A 17,575-nucleotide genomic window follows, 5' to 3' on the forward strand; every position below is an offset into this window, starting at 1 on the left:
GGGTGTTCCGGTCATTTCGCGACCCTGCCCCTTCACCTCTCTCGCGTCCTGTCTTCCGTGTTTCCCTGCTAGTGTGAACGGAGAGGAAGGTGTTGGTGATTCGATTCCATTGGGCAGCGGGTTTTCTCCTTAATCAGCGTCGTCAACATCCACATCACTTTCGCTTATAGGGATTCGTGAGCTTTCGGCAATGAAAATAATTTGTCGCTTGCCCGAGGGGACTCCCCGTCCTGCTCTCCTTTCCACTCTGCCGCGGAAATCAAAAGCCAACGCCCTAGAGAAGAGACACACGTATTTGGAGAGTCACATGCGTGCTCCTTTTACTCGGTTGGGCTGGCTGCACTCAATAATAAGTGGACGTAGTGACCTTTCCTTTTACACCCGCGCAGTCGGCCGTTGATGCTCCACAAGAAACGGTTGCTTCTGCAGTGGCGTGTGAATGTCTCTCTCCCTGTTGTGATGTTCGCTCACAGTCACGGACGCCACAGGGAAAATGTACATGTGGAAGAAGTGGTGCATATTCATGAAAAAGGTCACTGAACATGATTCCTTTTTTCCGCAGTGCACTCCACTCGGCTCAGCTCAGTTGGAGAAGATGGGGTCTTACCCTTTCTTCTTTTTGTGTCATGCTTCTATTTCTTTCTTGGACTGTTGCCGAGTGGCGGCTAATCAATGTTAATGCGTTTTGTTATTTGCTCATGTGCAAACTTCAAATGCACAAGTGGCTGCAGCCTCGGACAGTTTTCTTAATGAGCGAATCCAGTTCTTTTGTGAAAGAAGTGGAAGGTGGAAGAATTGTATCAAACCTCTACAATGACAATCTACCATCATATGAGTTGCTGCAGACCATGTGGCACAGCAGCTGCCATGCAGTGCATGGACGCTAGATGGCACAACAAGACGAAGTGGTAGACAGGAAGCCGACATTATTGAGCAGGGCATATATGCTAATGCAGAATGGGGTCATAATAAGTGCTCTGCTCCCTTTAGGTTCTTGTCTTCAAGCGTCAAGTTGCGCCTGGAGCAGCTATTTGGACGCGTACGTGTGGCCGCCCATGCACTCTACTAGTACGTCCATGACCCCATTATATGCCCACATGAGCTGCAATTAGGGAGGATGACCCCCAAACAAAATCTCTACCACTGTACACTAATTAAAATAATGCAAAGATTTCGCCTCGCTAATGTGCACGGAAAATATTCACTTTGTCAATTAATTTTAATTGGTACAGTAAATTTGCCGGTTATTCAGGAAACTTAATTGGGGTCATAGCATACAACTGGTCGGCGCACTAATTGGTCCCTTGCCATCATCGTCGTCGCTAATTTCCAGGTGAGCATGAAAGCTTCCCCTCTTTCCTTTTGACTCATGATGCAGGGGTTGCTCGGGGACCTAGACTGGATATAGTGTACCACCAACTTTTTAATCAGCCCCTAATGTTCAGTTCAGGAATATAATACTCGCGATAATTGAACTGGTGATAAACAGCAGGGCAACCAACTTACGCTACACTCATTGTAATCACCTCAGGGATAAAGATGCACAATTATCTGAGACATGGATTGAATTGTCAAACCGTCATAATTTGCAACTAAAGTCGAATTAAAAGATGGGCCGGCGAAGGATTCAATGAAAATGGAGATCTGGTGATTGCCAAAAGTTAATGCTAACATAGGCATCACATGAACAAAACCAAGCGACAGGCTTTCGTGGGTTGGGCCGCCTACCTATGAAGTAGTCATGGTGGGTGGTGTTCTTGTTGGAGTCCTGATGGTGTCAATAATGGCGACCTTGGTCAGATAAAAGAGTACCCCGTGAGGCTAATCATCAGAAGGCATATGTTCTCCCGCCGACCCCTTCAATTTTCAATTTCCCATCCTGTTCTCGACCTCGATCCAATCTACAAAAGAGAAAAAAGCACCTTGACTTTCAACATCGAAGTATACTGCAGCTCCACGTCTAACTTAGAAATGGTAAACACAAAACTTTCCAAACCAGACAAGAGAGAGACAGAGATAGAAATTTCTCAAACTTGACCAATTTATTGGAACATGTAAAAAAATAGAGCTTCCAGCATTAAGGTGTACCTCGATGAAAATACAAATGACTTACGCAAATACAAAAGTGGACAAGTGCTCCAAAGGTGTACCCCCACGCATGCTCATAGCTTGGCAAACATCAAAGCATTCACGTATAAACATATGTTTGAGTGTGCAAACGAATATGCACAAAAACTTGTAAATACATGCTGGTAAGTGATCATCGCATGTCCAACAAACTCGGAAGCCTTAAAACAGATCATGCAGCTTCTTAAGTTTGTCCCGTCTCCACTTCGGTAGATTGTAAAATGCTTCCTTGGCCATTCCGAATACTCCCATAAACTCCTCAGCAGATAAATATGCCTGCAACCACGAAATACAAAAAATGTTCGCATAAGAAACTGCCTTACTATTCACATTATCATAGGATGCACCTAGCCAGTGTCTCTCAGAAAACGAATGGTCGAGCAACAAGGAAAACAAATCAAGATAGGATCAAACAGCCAAAAATTGCAGTTATTTTGCATCACATGTCGATCTAAGAGTGCCTACAAGCTTGTTTTTGCTCAGGAAGCAACATCTAACATAAATTATGACTAATCATTGTGCTAAATAGCCGAAGAATACCTCTCTTTTAGTTATCTCGACACCTATTATTTGGTCATTGCTGGAAACTCTTAACTTTTCATAAGGAAATGTTTGCAAGCCAACTGATAGTGCATCATTGCCATTTGTCAGGATTTCTTCGGTCGAAGATACACTTGCCTCTTCTTTTGCTGGAACAGAATCCAAAAACCCCTCTGCCGAGTGCATATATACATTTGTGTAAGTCAAGGGAAAAACATATTTCATAGAGAAGTTTATTCACCAAAAACACAAATGCACTGCAACAAAACATTACCTTTTGATTGTTTCATTCCACAGGATTCGGAGCTTTCAATTCCAGGTGAAATGCTGGAAGTCTTTCCCAGGTTTAAGCTGTCTTCAGAAGATTTAACAAAGAGATTCCTGACAACAGGTGGGGTGGACAATTGAGGGGCAATTGATGCCTCAAACCTTGAGGTTAATGCAGTAAATGCTGGGGATTTGCTTCTTGGTGCAGTCCTCTCAGAAGTGGTTGATTTGCTTCTGGAGCGCTGTGACGATTTACTAGTATCACCCGCTCTATATGCTCTAGGAATCTTTTTTGGTGTCTGTCTAGAAGCACTAAAGTTACCAAATCATTTATAGCAACTCCATTCAAAAGTTAACTGATAATCATCTACCGGAACTCCATTCAGTAACATGAAAAGTATCTTTCTTTTCTCTTATGAAGTATGAACACTAGTAACATGAGAAGTATCTATCTTTCTCTAATGAACACTACTGCACGAAAGAAAATTAGAAAGAATCACAATGTCAAAACAAAAATATAGTTTATGGTTCCTTAAAATGACAATTTGTAATTTCCACAAAAAACAAAAAGTAGGCCTTTATGTCTTAAAAAAAGCTGTAAGTTTTCCATTTTATTCAGTATTAACTTTAATTATGAACCATCGAAAGTTCCAAACCATGACTTACTTCCAGCTTAGGGCCAAGTCCCTTCACAACTGCCAGTTTTCTCTCAAATGAGTTCCCATGCATCTGCAGAAGTGCATAGAAAAGCTTAAAGTTATCTACTGAACAAAACATGGACATGAAACATCCACCTAGAACTGTTTTCACATGCAAAATTTTACTCCACTCTTGCTGCACTAGCAATTAACTAAAACAGCTTGCGTTACTGAGGATAGATGTATGGAATATGCACCACCTTCATAATGCCGTACAATGGTAGAATGCAAGGACAGTATACTCACAGATGCCTTTGAAGTATCCCATGAGAAGAAACGGGTGAAGAATTTTGGCTCATATCCTTCCATAACAACATGTATTGCAGTCTCTAAGGACATCCCTTCCAGGAGAATATCTAGGTCAATAAATTTCTGTTGGTTCAAAGAAGCAAAAAAGCATTAGTAAAAGTCAGTGGAACCACATAACATTCACAAGCATGCCAAAGGGCATTTAAATAACAAAAATTTCAGGCATGAGCTTCTATAAAAATCTATTCATCAAAACAAAAGACTCAAGGGTATATACCTTAGCTATTGAGAAAGCTGATTCTTTGGATCTAAATTTAGCATGCTGCCCTATCCATACATAAAGTTCAGTATGGCAATTAAGTATAAACACATCTTCAGTGGTCAAGTCATCTTGACTGAAGTTAAATATTTCTTTGACCTGAAACACCACCATCACATTGTCAATAAGCGCACTTCTATGCACAAAATGCAACAGTTCAATCAAATGCTACAGAATGCAAATGCATTATAAAATGATTATAAAGATGAAGCTCTTTATTGAAAGTACAACTTAAGGATTAACATTTCCAGATTTCACCCACAAACAAAGGCTTCATAAGAACATTGAGACAACTCCTGAAGCAGCAGTTGTTGGTGACAAGCTAATAGATGAGTATTAAATAACCATTGTAAGAGACAAGGCTTCTCTTACTAAAATACTAGGAATGAATTACATGGAAGCAGGAGAAGAATGAATCATGTGTTTGCATTGTGGCATGATATCTAAGAAATCAGATCATGTAGATATAACAGTAATTATTTGACAGCAGCCACACCCCAAACACATATTTTATAGAACTGGGATGTTTGTATTGTGGCATGATATCTCAGAAAGCATATCATGTAGATATAACAGTAATTATTTGGCAGCAGCCACAATAACCCCAAACACATAAAACTATATAGAACTGGGATGTCATTAGGATGATAACTGGGAACTACCTTAAGATCACCTGGAAATGAAGAGTCCACAAAGGCACCAGTAACAAGAAGAAAAACCAAAATATTTGTTAGTTTCTCCTTGGATGTAAAGAATTGCAAAACAAGAAATAACTATATCATCCATAAAAAAGAGAAATAATCACAGTCAAAAGAATGAAGCTAACCTTCTATACCAATACAGACAAATAAATGTGGATCCTCAACAAATTCCTTAGTATCCTTCTCCTTTGGATAGTCCATCTTCCCCCCAATTGCATCCCAAAAGATGTCTGGTTCACTACCCTCCTTCACTTGTATAGGTTGTTTCTTAGGCTGTCAAGAATCACCAGACTATAATTAAAAGGTCATAGAAAGAGGAACAAACTAGTTTTATCTTAACATTTCTTGAATTCCCCATGAACCACATTTAAATTCAGCATCTATGTCGAGATATGCAAATTTAATGCAACACCTCAAAGTTTTACTCTCATATCTAAGATTGTGAGAAACCTTGGAGAACTTATCAGGGGGTTGGCTAAGTGATTGAATGTTCTGGTTCCTAACCTTTTTGAAGTTTAAACCGAAGCTGTTACGGGCAGGTTGGGATCTGCCAGACCGGAAAGCCGAGCCTAGTGTGAGAGTGGTTTGGGTTGTTACAAATATTGTCTTTGTGTGAAATGCATAGTCCATTTTGACTCCTATTTCATTTCCCCTGCTCTATAAACCATATCGCAACTTCATAAAAAATTGTCATATCACTGCATATTCAGCTCTATCCATGTGATATAGGTCAGTTATAATGATAGAACTCTTATTTCCACTTGTTTCTGTTTGTTGTTGTGTGCAAAATCATCATGTTCTTTTCAGCACATTAGTTTGTTCTTTACAGCAACAAGGCTGAGAAAGTCACAGCCCCTCCTTCCACTTTCCTCTTTGCAGGTTTCCAGTATTTTATTCATAAGAGCATCAAAGATTCAGAGCTGATTGCCATTTCTGATGTTTTCTCTATCCACATAGATATGCACAGTTGTAAGCTATCTATAAATGGATCTACAATCTTATGTGTCCCATAGTTATCCATAAAATCCAGGTACAGCTTCCCTTTGCACGACACTAACCATTCCAACTTATCTGTTTCATTTACTATCTTTCGATGGAGTGCTAATGTAAATGGTCAATGCAAAAACAGTACCCCATCAGCTGATCATAGAAAAAATACCTTGTGGAAGGTGGCACCCTAAGGTATACAAGATACAACTTCATTCTTTATTTCACTTATCGGTGGATTTATTATTTAAGGAAAACAAGTACAAGGTTCATTGCCAAACATTAGTATCTTTTCCTTTATCCCATTTCCCTGTGGATTTATTATTTAAGGAAAGGAAGGGACAAAGTATCCTTGTGAACATGAGTATCCCTCAAATCTGAGCAGCAAATCTACTTAAGCTTCAAAGTAAATCTGAATTGTAGCACAGAAATCCAAGTTAAAAACATACATTAAGATGGTCCAGCATTCTGTCAGCAATATCATGGTCTTTTGGAGAAGAAAGGTTGCCAGTCCAAACGAACATAAATGCTTCTGCCTCCAGAATATAACAGAATGATGAGTTAAGTGAACTTGAGACCTGAAATTGTGAACAACAGTGCCTTATTTTCGTAAATCTCAAGTGCCACATACATTACCACTGCAAAGACTAAGCGCAATGTTAAACAGAAGTTATGTAAACCGCTTACTTGTATGATTGTGCATATGCATATCCTACATGTGTATCTATACATGTTTATCTTTGAGACTGCATCAATGCACAGCTCTTTGACCCAAGCATTAGAAAACTGTGTCTGTGCTCAATCCACTGGTGAGCAACCTATTCTATGAAATGAAGTATGAGGTGAGAATATAGGCAGCCACATGGTGGTAACACCATCTGTATAAATGTGTATCTTACATCCCAGTAATGCAGTTGAGCTTTAGTTTTCTTTCATTCTGTTATCGAAATGTATCATGCAAACAGGTAACTTTGCAAATCTCAGGCTCCTCAAATTAGAAGGAGATATGTCAACTATGTAAAAGAAAATGCAGACTTGTTGTATTTAGAAGTGGATACATTCCAGAAAGTATGGGGATTTCAAATATTGTGCTGTATTACCTTTTCATCCAATTATGCAAGCACTTATTTTCTATCATAATTCGGGATCCTACCAAACCAACTAGTCCTACGAAGGAGTCTGGCAGCCATTTACCTAGTGATGATTTTCGCCTACATAGAATAAGATTATTGCAAAATGGTATCTTCTGTGGATTTTCCCTCCATGGAATTTCATGGGAAAGGAGCTTCCAGGTTCTGAGAGCTGAAGTACTAGAAAAGGAAACTTTTACAACCCTTCAATCAGGTCTTTCGGCTGCCAACCTGTAGACAGCATTACTTCAAAAATGCTATTCAATTTCTGAGCCTTACATCAAAAGAAGCATTGTGTTCATTAAGCAAGGTCAACAAGTTCTCTTGAGGCTGACTCATGAAAACGAAATCCACCATTCATCATGTAAAGCAATCAATATCAAATAAAGGTCTAAATGTCATATCTGTCTTAAATTCAACTGATAAACTACGCATGGCATGAACAAAGTCAGGTATGTTTGAATCCTTTGATCAATTACAGCATCAATTGTGTACAAATAAGAAAAACTATATTATAGGGCTTTGACCAGGTCCATGAGTCAATGCAATATATCGACCAGCATTCTGTTCTCAGGTACAAGTAATTAGAAGTCAAATTTATGCCATTCATTTTATCTACTTATATGAGGAACCAATGGTTAGTGTACCTTCACCTTGACAAATCACTGGAAAATGCTGACATGAAAGGAACAGGTAAATGGGAACTGGATAGCCATGTCGCATGATAGTGACCCAACTTCTAAGAGGATTATCATCTCATGAAAATTCTCAAGAAGCCATTCAATAGAGGCTATGGCACAATTGTGCAGGGTATGGTGTAAATGCGGGTGAAGCATTTTTCAAAGAAAACCATGGGTGCAGGTGCGGGTGCAGGAGTATACATAAAATGGATTAACAAGCTACGTTTCTATGGTTCAATGAAAAGGAAAGCAAATTGTCAGTTGCCATACCCACACCTGAGTCAAGTTGACTCTGCCCTAACCTTTCTAAAGACCTAGGTTACTTACATGGGAGGGTAATCCTGCATGCCTCCTGCAAGCCTATTGAAACAGATGAACATACGTAACCTTCAAAAACATGTGAAATCTTGAATCTTATCAAGTTATTACCATCTTTGGAAAGCTTTTGCAGTTGCTTCATGGTTCATACTCACTGCAGAACCCAAGAAGACTTATCAGCTCATGCTTGCATTTTCTTAACTTAGTTTCCAAATATTACAGTTTTGAGTTTGAGAATATAGGACAAACCCTTAATGTTAACACAAAGGAAGACATTTCTTTACCATAACAGATTGGCAACAATGGACCACATAATTATTAAGATATCACATCCCTGAACTTTTTCAACTTTAGTTCCATGGACAATAATATATGGATCAACTGGTGATAGTGGTTTATGGGAATAGGAACATATGTGGTGGCAATGTTTATCCATAATTCCATATCACCGAGCAGGTTTATGGTACTAGCTGCTTGAACTTTTTTCTGTTCAATAATCATTTCAACATACAGATTGGAGGTATCTACTACTAAACAGCTAACACAATTTTCTCAGAAGCTCAGAATTACAACATACCAGATTAACTTGGATGGCTTGCATGTTCGCAGAACCTGTACCTTGAACTCTAAAAAGGGCAATAGAACCCTCATGATACATTTCATCAGCTATTCCATTTTGTTCAACATACTTCTTACATTCAGAACTTAGCCCACCCTGCAGAGCATATCAGAGATCATAGAAGGAGAAAATAATATACTCTTTATTTCTAGTTTCCATGTTGTGCTTGTGACGTCATACGCACCTTGTAAATGACTAATCTCTGGAAGATGTAAAAGAACTGCACTGTTTCCTTGCCTTCAAAAAGCTGAGCCTAGTGTAAGATGAAGATGTCATCATTAAGAGCACGTGAATCAGAAAATGCTTTATATGTGCAGCAATGGATGAACTGACTTCATCTACAGTAAGGAATATGACCTTGATTCCTCGCATGATACCATAATGAAAAAGGCAGGAAAAAACCAGAACATTGACTTCTAATAATTAAAATGACTAGCTCGGAATGCAAAACAAGAAATCACCTCATCACACAAACATGGTCCCAACAATCACACATTTAGTACAAAAAAAAGCAACATGCGTTGAATTGAACCTATTGCACAGTTACATGACGCCGAATATAGTGAAAAACAAGTGTGGAGCACAGGCGTTTTTAGATCAAGGCATCAATAGTATAATTCATATCAGAATTTCTGCAATATACACCACCCTATCAATATAACTACCTAAGTCATAAGAAGGTTTATTCACCTGTTTAGAGGCCTGGACAAATTAAGAATATGACGCACATAAGTTCTTTGCTTCTCCAAGAAAAGTTTATGGCCCTCACTGTGCAAAGTGCAAACAACTCATAACTTACAACTATTCATTTACAAATTCCATTTTCTTGAAGCTTGGAACCTGACATTTTATTAGGATTACTTGTTAATTGTCCACATAGAATGGAACAATCAACCTAAGGCTCTGAAAATGTTCAGGCATAATACAATAAACAGTAGACACAGTCACATAGTTCTAGACAAGTTTTTCGTGGAATTTTTTTTCAAAATATGGCCTTTCTCAAGATAGTCTTGGAATGTTTAAAATGTCAAAATATAAAAAACACAAATAAGAGTTATTAATAATAAGCTTTCTAGTATTCTACTTGCAAAAATGGAGAGAAATAGTAGAAAACCCTTCTTGAAAACATAAAAGAAAAACTCACACGTTTAAAAATTATGAAAAAGAAACTTTTTGCATGTTCCAGAAAAATATAGGGAATAACGAGAGATAATCATCGCAATACTTTCATTTTTGGTAGTATTTCGAAACTATTGGTGTAGTTAGCCAATAATATTGGTTGGCTTAGAGATGGCAATAAATATTGGGGTATTCTCAAAATATTGTAGATATTTGTGAGTATGAAAATATCTTACAGAAAAGCTCTATCGAACTTTCAGCCTGCAAAACATTTTCTCTCACTTCCAGACCTGTCCTGAAACAGCAAACCTCTTTCATGAGCATTTACGGCAGTAACATTTCAAATACATCATTGAAGCAAAAAACCAGCAATATTTTGCATCTAATTTTTGGTTGGAAATATGCACAACATGATAAGTTCATATACGAGGGAAGATCTGGCCATTGGCTTATCTTCAAAAGGAACTTGCTGTCAAAAGATTATACTTAATAATTGCATTGAAATTCCTAGAGGTCAAGCTACTAGGAAATAAATGGTACCCTATAGACTAATTAAAGTCTAAGTATGATTTCATAAAGAAATTAAGTAGTTCCTTGGTACATAAACACTGAAGTTACAAACATTTCAAAAGACGTTAAAAGGAAATTGACACATACATGAAGCAATATCATCATCCAGGAACACAGTAGCTTATAGCTGTCCTTATTTTTGCACAATATGTAAGCTGCTTAGTTAGTTCATCAATAAACTTCAATTATATTCTGGAACCATTTGTTATACATAAATATAGGCAAATAGTAAAGGTAAATAAGTAACCAACCATAACTGGCTGACCACCAACTGAATCAACCTGTGAATGCATGAGAGAGATAGCATCCACTCTATCCTCCTGCAGAAAACATACTTGTTTCAACTTTCAACTAGTCATGATGCAGAAAAAACAGAAGACTTATGAGGAACAAGTGAAGAAATTTAATGTATGATCCAGAGTTGAATTGAACATATTCAAGACAATTACTCCCATTTTCTGTTAGTGAATGGCTTACAGAATTGAAGAAGGCAGAAAAATGTGGCATGATTCTGGTGTGAATTGCAAAATGTCACATGTGGTACAAATGAATGATAAAACATGTTGACAACATACCTATGAAAAATTGCCAGCTTAGGTCATGGATTGCAAACCACCAAATGTTCCAGTACGGGGTACTTGGTTAGGAATGTGTATGCACATACAAACACAAATTGTAGTGGAGATCTTTTTTTAATATAAAAACATATATATATATGAAAAGTCAATGCTGCCATATGCAGGACAGTTGTAGGATGGGTAGAATCTAAAATTTTGTTGCTAAAAAGATCATAAAACATTTTGTGTGTGTGTGTGTGTGTGTAGGAAAAGTCAATGTTGTCGTGTGCTAGATAGTTGTCATATGGGTAAAGTCTAAAAAATTGTCACTAAAAAGACCATAAATCATCATTGAGACCACCGTAAACCACCACCGCATCATAAACCACGATTGATACCAATTCAGTTATTATTTTTAAAGCGACAATTTCTTAAACTTTAACCATCCAGCAATGTTGGTACATGGCAACATTGTACTCCCCATACCCTCCGGCCATCCAGCCTTCCATCCAATCAAACGTGCTGTGAGAGGCAGGAGGATTTCTCCATCCAGACCTAGACAGACAAATCTAAGGATATATATATATATATATATATATATATATATATATATATGAAAGTATAGAAGATCATAGAAAATTTATGGAAGAATGAGGCTTCTACTACTTTTCTTACAAAAATGTGTGTTGGCAAAAAACGGTGATAGAAGTTCTTAAATTATAAAAAAATCAAAAATATTTACTTAAAAGATGTATAAATGAAGATTCATTTCTCAAGAAGAATATTGCAATGTTTGTTTTCTCATGATATTTTGAAAACATCCAGTTATGTTCCAATATTAGCATTGAGAGTTATCTTGGAGATAAAAAAAGCATGTTCTTTTAAAAATAACATATTTGTGATTAAGGTTTGAGGTTCAAAACTTCAAATAGTGGCCCATAATTTTGCTGGATATGGAGAATTACAAGCTGCAGTATAAGGAAGACAGATTTGGAAAAAATTATTAGTACCTGAAGTAGCAAACCATGTAGCCATTAGTTAGGAACAAAGATTCCTTTCACAATATCACCTTGTATGAAACAACAGTGAGCATCTTGTCATGCATGAATACCACAGACTAATTCTAGTGAAATTTGAACCATGAGAATTCTTTAACCACTATGAAACATCTCATGTATACAAATTTCTGGAACTGATTTTTTTCATGTAATATTAATGGCTTTGCAATCAGTGACTGATTCAGTTCGATGCCTCTTAACTACAATTGATTCCTAAAATATCTACGTTAAACGATACTAACTAGAAAAGCTAGAAAATTTGACCTTAGTGGAAGCTATTTTAACTTTTAAATTAGGCTACATTTTTAATTCATCTCTATCATCAGAATCTGCATACGAATGACAATCAAGTGCAACTCCAGCATACAAACTGACACAAATGTAGATAGAAAGAGGACCAGGATTGATCCATCAGCAGCTTAACTAAGTTTACTCGAATCACACAGTTATCTGTCAGGCTTATATAATTTGAACAGCTAATTTTAAACAGTGTATTTCCAAAAAGAAGGATAACACACCATGGTGCTGTCACTGCCAAACCAGGCATAAAAAATGCACTCTTCTTTTTCATCTCCAAGGTATGTGTACTGCAAAATATAACAATTCCCACTGAACAGCTTGCCTGTTTCAACAGGCACTATGGTGTGAGACGCAACTCGCCAGACCTGAATCAAGCAAAGAACTTGCTCATCAAACACTATATCGTAACAGATGAAGTTGCTCTCAGGACTTACTTTTAGGCTGCCAACGCAGTCTATATATGGCTCAGGATCCTCTGTTGGAAGCTCCCTCACATCAAAACCATGCTGTTTAAACATTGCTGTGAATAAACAAAGCATGAAACAAGTTTGTCAGATCAATGGAAAATCAAATTGTTTCTGTAAAATACAGATTACCTAGAGGTTAGAACTTTACCTGCAACTTTTCCTTTTCCTTCCTCATACAGACTTTGGGCAAAAACTTGAGGCCAGCAATCAAAATAAGTTGTAAATTTCACTGTCTCAGAACCCTCTGTCAGAAAAGTCACATTGGTACTCCTGGACCGCCCTTGAGAATGGATTGTATCCTGTAAAACAAGATAACAAGAGTAACAAGACAAAAAATGACAGCAGAGAAAATAAAAATTAAAGATTTGTATTTGTATGCACAAGCATGACAAAGTACATAGCGGAGATTGATTGCTCGCTTTTTTTTTTTTCACTTTACCAGGTAAGTTCTGATATTATATAATTTATGGATCATCCTGCAGCCATTTTTTTGGATTTTTAAAAAGCATGTACTTTTATTAAGAATGCTCCTTGTGCATGTATCCCTGAACATCATTTTGTAGAGTTGGCAGTCAATTAAGATTGAATAAAAATCTGCCTGTCACTATTAGATCTGAAATCAAGGATACTTATCGCAGCCACTTACAACTATCAGTGACCTATTTGAAAGGAATCAAAATTCCTACTTAACGATTCCAGATTTCCAGTAACTATTTCTGGTGAATGCTATGATCTGCCCCAGATTTATTACCTATAAAATCCATGCAAACACATGCTATGATAGTTGTATGCCTCCCTCAGCAACGTCTGCGTTATGAAAATTAATGATAACCTGGCCTTCCCCAGAAAAATCTCGGAAAAATTCTTCAACTTTTTTAGAAAAAAAATCATAAAAAATAGGAAAAACTAAAATAAATGAAAAACTAACGAGAAAACAAAATGATAAAAATGATGTTTTAGTAATGATAGAAATGAAGATAAATAATTTAACTTAAGTTTTAAACTTTAAAGCAAAATAACATAAAAATAATGAAGAAAAAACACGAAAGATTCATTTTGGAGTTTCTTAAAAAGACAGGTTTTTTAGTTTTCATTGTTTTTAACATTTTTATCAGGGTTTTTTCGAAAAGGAGGGTTTTTCGTGACTATGGTCCAGATTAACAACATAACCGTTTATGCATGCAAAGAATGTACAAGAATTAAGGACCTGACAGTGTACATTGATAAGGTGTCGAATTACCTCAACAGTTAAAATGGATTCCTTTCTTTCAGTCAGCGAAGTATTCTTTCCCATCCAAAGAAAAATCTCCCCATCACAATCAAGCATATAACATTTATCTGAGCACAGTAAATCTTTCTTCAATAGATTGTCTCCAATGAGGCACAGTTTCTTGCGAGCTACCCTGTCACGAAAGTATATCACGAGCCTATCTAAGTGAAGCATAGAAAGTATACATCTCATGATGTTTAACTTTCACCAAGAAGCTTCACAGGTAATACATAGTTGCACGCAGAAGGATTATCATATAATCAACATGTTAACATGACCATGGTTATTCACTCAGTCATGCATACTCACCAATATAGCTTTGCTGAGGAACCTTGAAGCTCTACGTTACTGAGGCTAGCTGAATTCTTTGAGATGGGAGCATAGCCGCCAAAAAGGCTCCAGAACTCGCCAACGTCAGGATCACCAACAAATTTCCCATCCTCTACATGCAATAAAGTAGTTCCTATCATCACCTACACAGTAGTCGAACAATAATTCGTGGGAAAGCTACAATTGTACTTACCAATTGCTGCCACATCACACTTCCCAATGTGATTATTTTCATTGATATACTGAACAACCTCCAACGCTTTTGCTCTTTGTTGTATGCGGGAATTGCATCCACTAAAGAGGTACATTTTTGACTCCGTGTCCAGTATAAAAACATCATCGTGATTCAAAGAAGACCGTGAGAACGGCACCTGGCAATACACAAATCAGATCCAACATGAATTATCAGCTGTGTAAGGCAGGAAACTAGATCGAGGAGGGATTGGGTGGTTAAATAAGAGATAATAATGCGTCGCTTATAGTTCGGAAGAAACTCAAGATCCCAAAACTAGAACTTTTCTTTTTGAATTGAATATAAGTAATCCATACTTCCTTGACGCGGGCAGCACGTTCTCCTTTGCACACAAATAAGCTGACCTGGTAACTTCCATTGTCAGACCTTCCAGTCTCTGAAGAAAACACTCCTTCAAGTGGTATGATACAAGGCTTGAAGTATGACAAAAATTTTTCACTTTCATGTCCTTGAACTTCTCTATACTGGACAGCATGGTAGCCTAGAGCTACATCTAGTTCAAGTGCCTTATCGGATGCCATCGTGGAATCATCCTGCCAATTTGAGGAGATATGTTAGGAAGTAACGACACAAAAAGTTGATCCTTTCGAGTTAAAATAAGAGAGTCGGTGATACCGGTTTCATATCCTTTCCAAGCCAATAATGAATATCATGATAAGGAACTCCACTTCTAAGAAAAATTGTCTGACAAAATGAAGCAAAATAAGCACAAAGTAAAGATACCACATAATGATGCAAAAATAGACGAACCGAAGTGATACTTCTTTGGTGTCTTTATCCTTTTCGGAAAGCGAATTCGTGCACTGACTTAGTGCTGAACCAAGCAGCCCCACATCAAAAGGAAAAGAAAAGGAATTACTGAAAAAAAAAAAAAGGTAATCCTACTTGGGGCAGTATGGAATTATCAACCATGTTTAGGAGAAGGGAGATAAGCCGAAGAACGATTTAATTGGTTGACATAGACGACTTACATTTAAGATTATGTATGAGCTTCCACAAAAGAACTTCCCGTGAGAAGATTTAGGCACTGCAACCACGCGAAGATTTTCTATGCACCAAATTTCTAAGCCACTAGGAACAAGCAGAGTCAAGGATACGAGCAGTCATGCGCGATAAATGAACTGTCATTTGCGTGCTTCTGTGTGTGCGCGTGCGCGTGCATAGGCAGATGAATAGGAAAAACAAGCTCTGGAGCAGAACAACGGAAACGTACGTTAAAAAAATGTGAACGGTAATAAAGGATACGCCTTCGCGCCGGCCCCTTGAAAAGCCACATCAACACCATCATCATTCAGCAACATCTTTCACAGGAATATATGTCTTTCGGATCAGCACGATACGAGTTATATATGTGTCTCGCCTATTCATGCGCCTAAGAGCGAGAATAACAGTTAATTAGATCAAACCGTGCTATAGTAATCTGAATGCAGTATCACCGCAACAGATACACGAAGAATTAAGTCTATCTATTCCGACGTCAACAGGCAAAATCTTGGTGACATGCGCAGGACATCAACACTGCAAACTAATCACACGACGGATTTTGGCAACCAAACATTTGGCTGCAACAATATTCTCGTTTATATTGGATCCGAGGAATAGCGCTGAAAGTTTTGAAGTACAGGCCTCCTTACGAAGTTCGACACTCATGCTTATGCCTTCCCCGTCTGGCATGCTTTCTTGGCAAGTGGCAACGCTGTCTTTTGCCTTCAAGTGGACTGGTATAATGCAAGAAACATTTCATAAGTTTTTCCCTAAATCTTTTCCTCAAATCCAAGCAAAAAGAATCACGCTGGCGCACGCACAGATACACGCATTATCCAATCGTGCTCTCATCTGATTTGAACAGCTCCTGAGGTATCGTCTCTATCACCGTCTGCACGTCCATCCATTGACGAAAGATCAAATTCATTCGGTGGCATAAACCAAACAATACACTCCACCTTGCGATTCTTTGCCCTTGAATTTTCATACCAGGGAAATGAGATTCAACGAATGGATGATTGGTAAGCCATGTGCAAAGCCGCTGCATTTGTAAGTTACGGAAGTTCTCCCAAGTATGTGCATCGATCCGACCACTCCCCTGCAACTTCAGAAACACGAGTTTCCGCGCGCATATACGCTTTCCTTAGTGACTTCTCATTTCAGCTATTGAGGACTTATAGTGGATCGACAACGACGCAACTAAACTTAAGATCGTATGAACTCATCAAAATCCCGCGACGGCGAGAAAACTAGCATGATAAGCTACAGAAGCATCAATTCTCGAAAGGAATGGACCCAGTTGAAACAAACTAGAAGATGATCATGAAACGCCAAAGCAAGAGACCGAACAGACACCTACCTTCTCGACCAGCCGGATCTCTCCCTCTCAGGATATCGACTAGAAAGTATCCGGAGTAGAGCAATTGATAATGAAAACGTATTGTAGATGCCGGAAACAGACCGAAGAAGACAAAAGCACGGGAAAAGGGGACAGGCTAAGGAAGAAGGAAGAGGAGGGTGGGGATGACGGTAGATTAAAGAATGGAGGGGTGACAGTGACGGCTGCAGAGATGGAGAGAGAGGGCGGCAATCAGCATGCGTGACTCGGTGGCCATGGGAGAGGGGGAGACCCCACCATCGCTGCTGCTCGACTCGACTCTGCTCTGCTCTGCCCTGCTGGCAAAAGAAGGAGGCGGGGCGGAGCAAAGGGAAAAAAAAGGTGAAAAAGAGATTTGAAAATAAATATTTATATGTGCTTAAGGGGAGTGGGGCGCGGGAATCTTTCCTTTTCGTACTAAATCGGGAGAGAAGATAGATTTTAGCAAAACGGTCCCCCTTTTATGGATTTTATTACAGAAAAGTTCCTGATTTGTACCCTTTTTGTTACGTAGTGCCGATCGCTTGATATCTTTTATGCAAAATACTGCTCGGTTGACGGTTGGCGGCAGGAACGGTCAAAAACAGAGAGAAAGATAAGACTTCTTCCGACGGAAGATCAATTTATTTTCAAAAGGTTTCGAAGCTTCGCAGT

At 38.2% G+C, this 17,575-nt stretch overlaps 1 protein-coding gene across 4 annotated transcripts; it reads right to left on the minus strand.

Annotated features, from left to right (window-relative positions):
* Positions 1–1,540: 1,540 nt before the first annotated feature.
* LOC116254759 (villin-1) lies at positions 1,541–17,244 on the minus strand. 4 transcript variants are annotated; one of them, XR_007573367.1, is made up of 24 exons: positions 16,904–17,242; positions 15,805–15,931; positions 15,531–15,630; positions 15,175–15,243; positions 14,856–15,092; positions 14,500–14,677; positions 14,286–14,418; positions 13,947–14,109; positions 12,855–13,005; positions 12,674–12,759; positions 12,458–12,604; positions 10,576–10,644; positions 8,820–8,888; positions 8,594–8,731; positions 6,338–6,466; positions 5,027–5,174; positions 4,863–4,873; positions 4,159–4,299; positions 3,879–4,004; positions 3,601–3,663; positions 2,942–3,233; positions 2,668–2,840; positions 2,114–2,403; positions 1,541–1,901 (listed from the first exon to the last, which is right to left on the minus strand). XR_007573367.1 is itself a non-coding variant. In XM_050077785.1 (23 exons), the coding sequence occupies exons 2-23, from the start codon at positions 15,858–15,860 to the stop codon at positions 2,290–2,292; spliced, it is 2,793 nt and encodes a 930-aa protein (XP_049933742.1). In that variant the 5' UTR covers positions 15,861–15,931; positions 16,904–17,242; the 3' UTR covers positions 2,020–2,289. The 4 variants fall into 4 exon arrangements, 2 of the variants coding, with proteins under 2 accessions (XP_049933742.1, XP_049933743.1); XR_007573368.1 differs by having other exon boundaries at positions 2,089–2,403; XM_050077785.1 differs by lacking the exon at positions 1,541–1,901 and having other exon boundaries at positions 2,020–2,403.
* Between the last annotated feature and the right edge of the window lie 331 nt (positions 17,245–17,575).

Source organism: Nymphaea colorata, chromosome 5 (assembly GCF_008831285.2).
Source record: "Nymphaea colorata isolate Beijing-Zhang1983 chromosome 5, ASM883128v2, whole genome shotgun sequence".
NCBI classification, from domain to species: domain Eukaryota; kingdom Viridiplantae; phylum Streptophyta; class Magnoliopsida; order Nymphaeales; family Nymphaeaceae; genus Nymphaea; species Nymphaea colorata.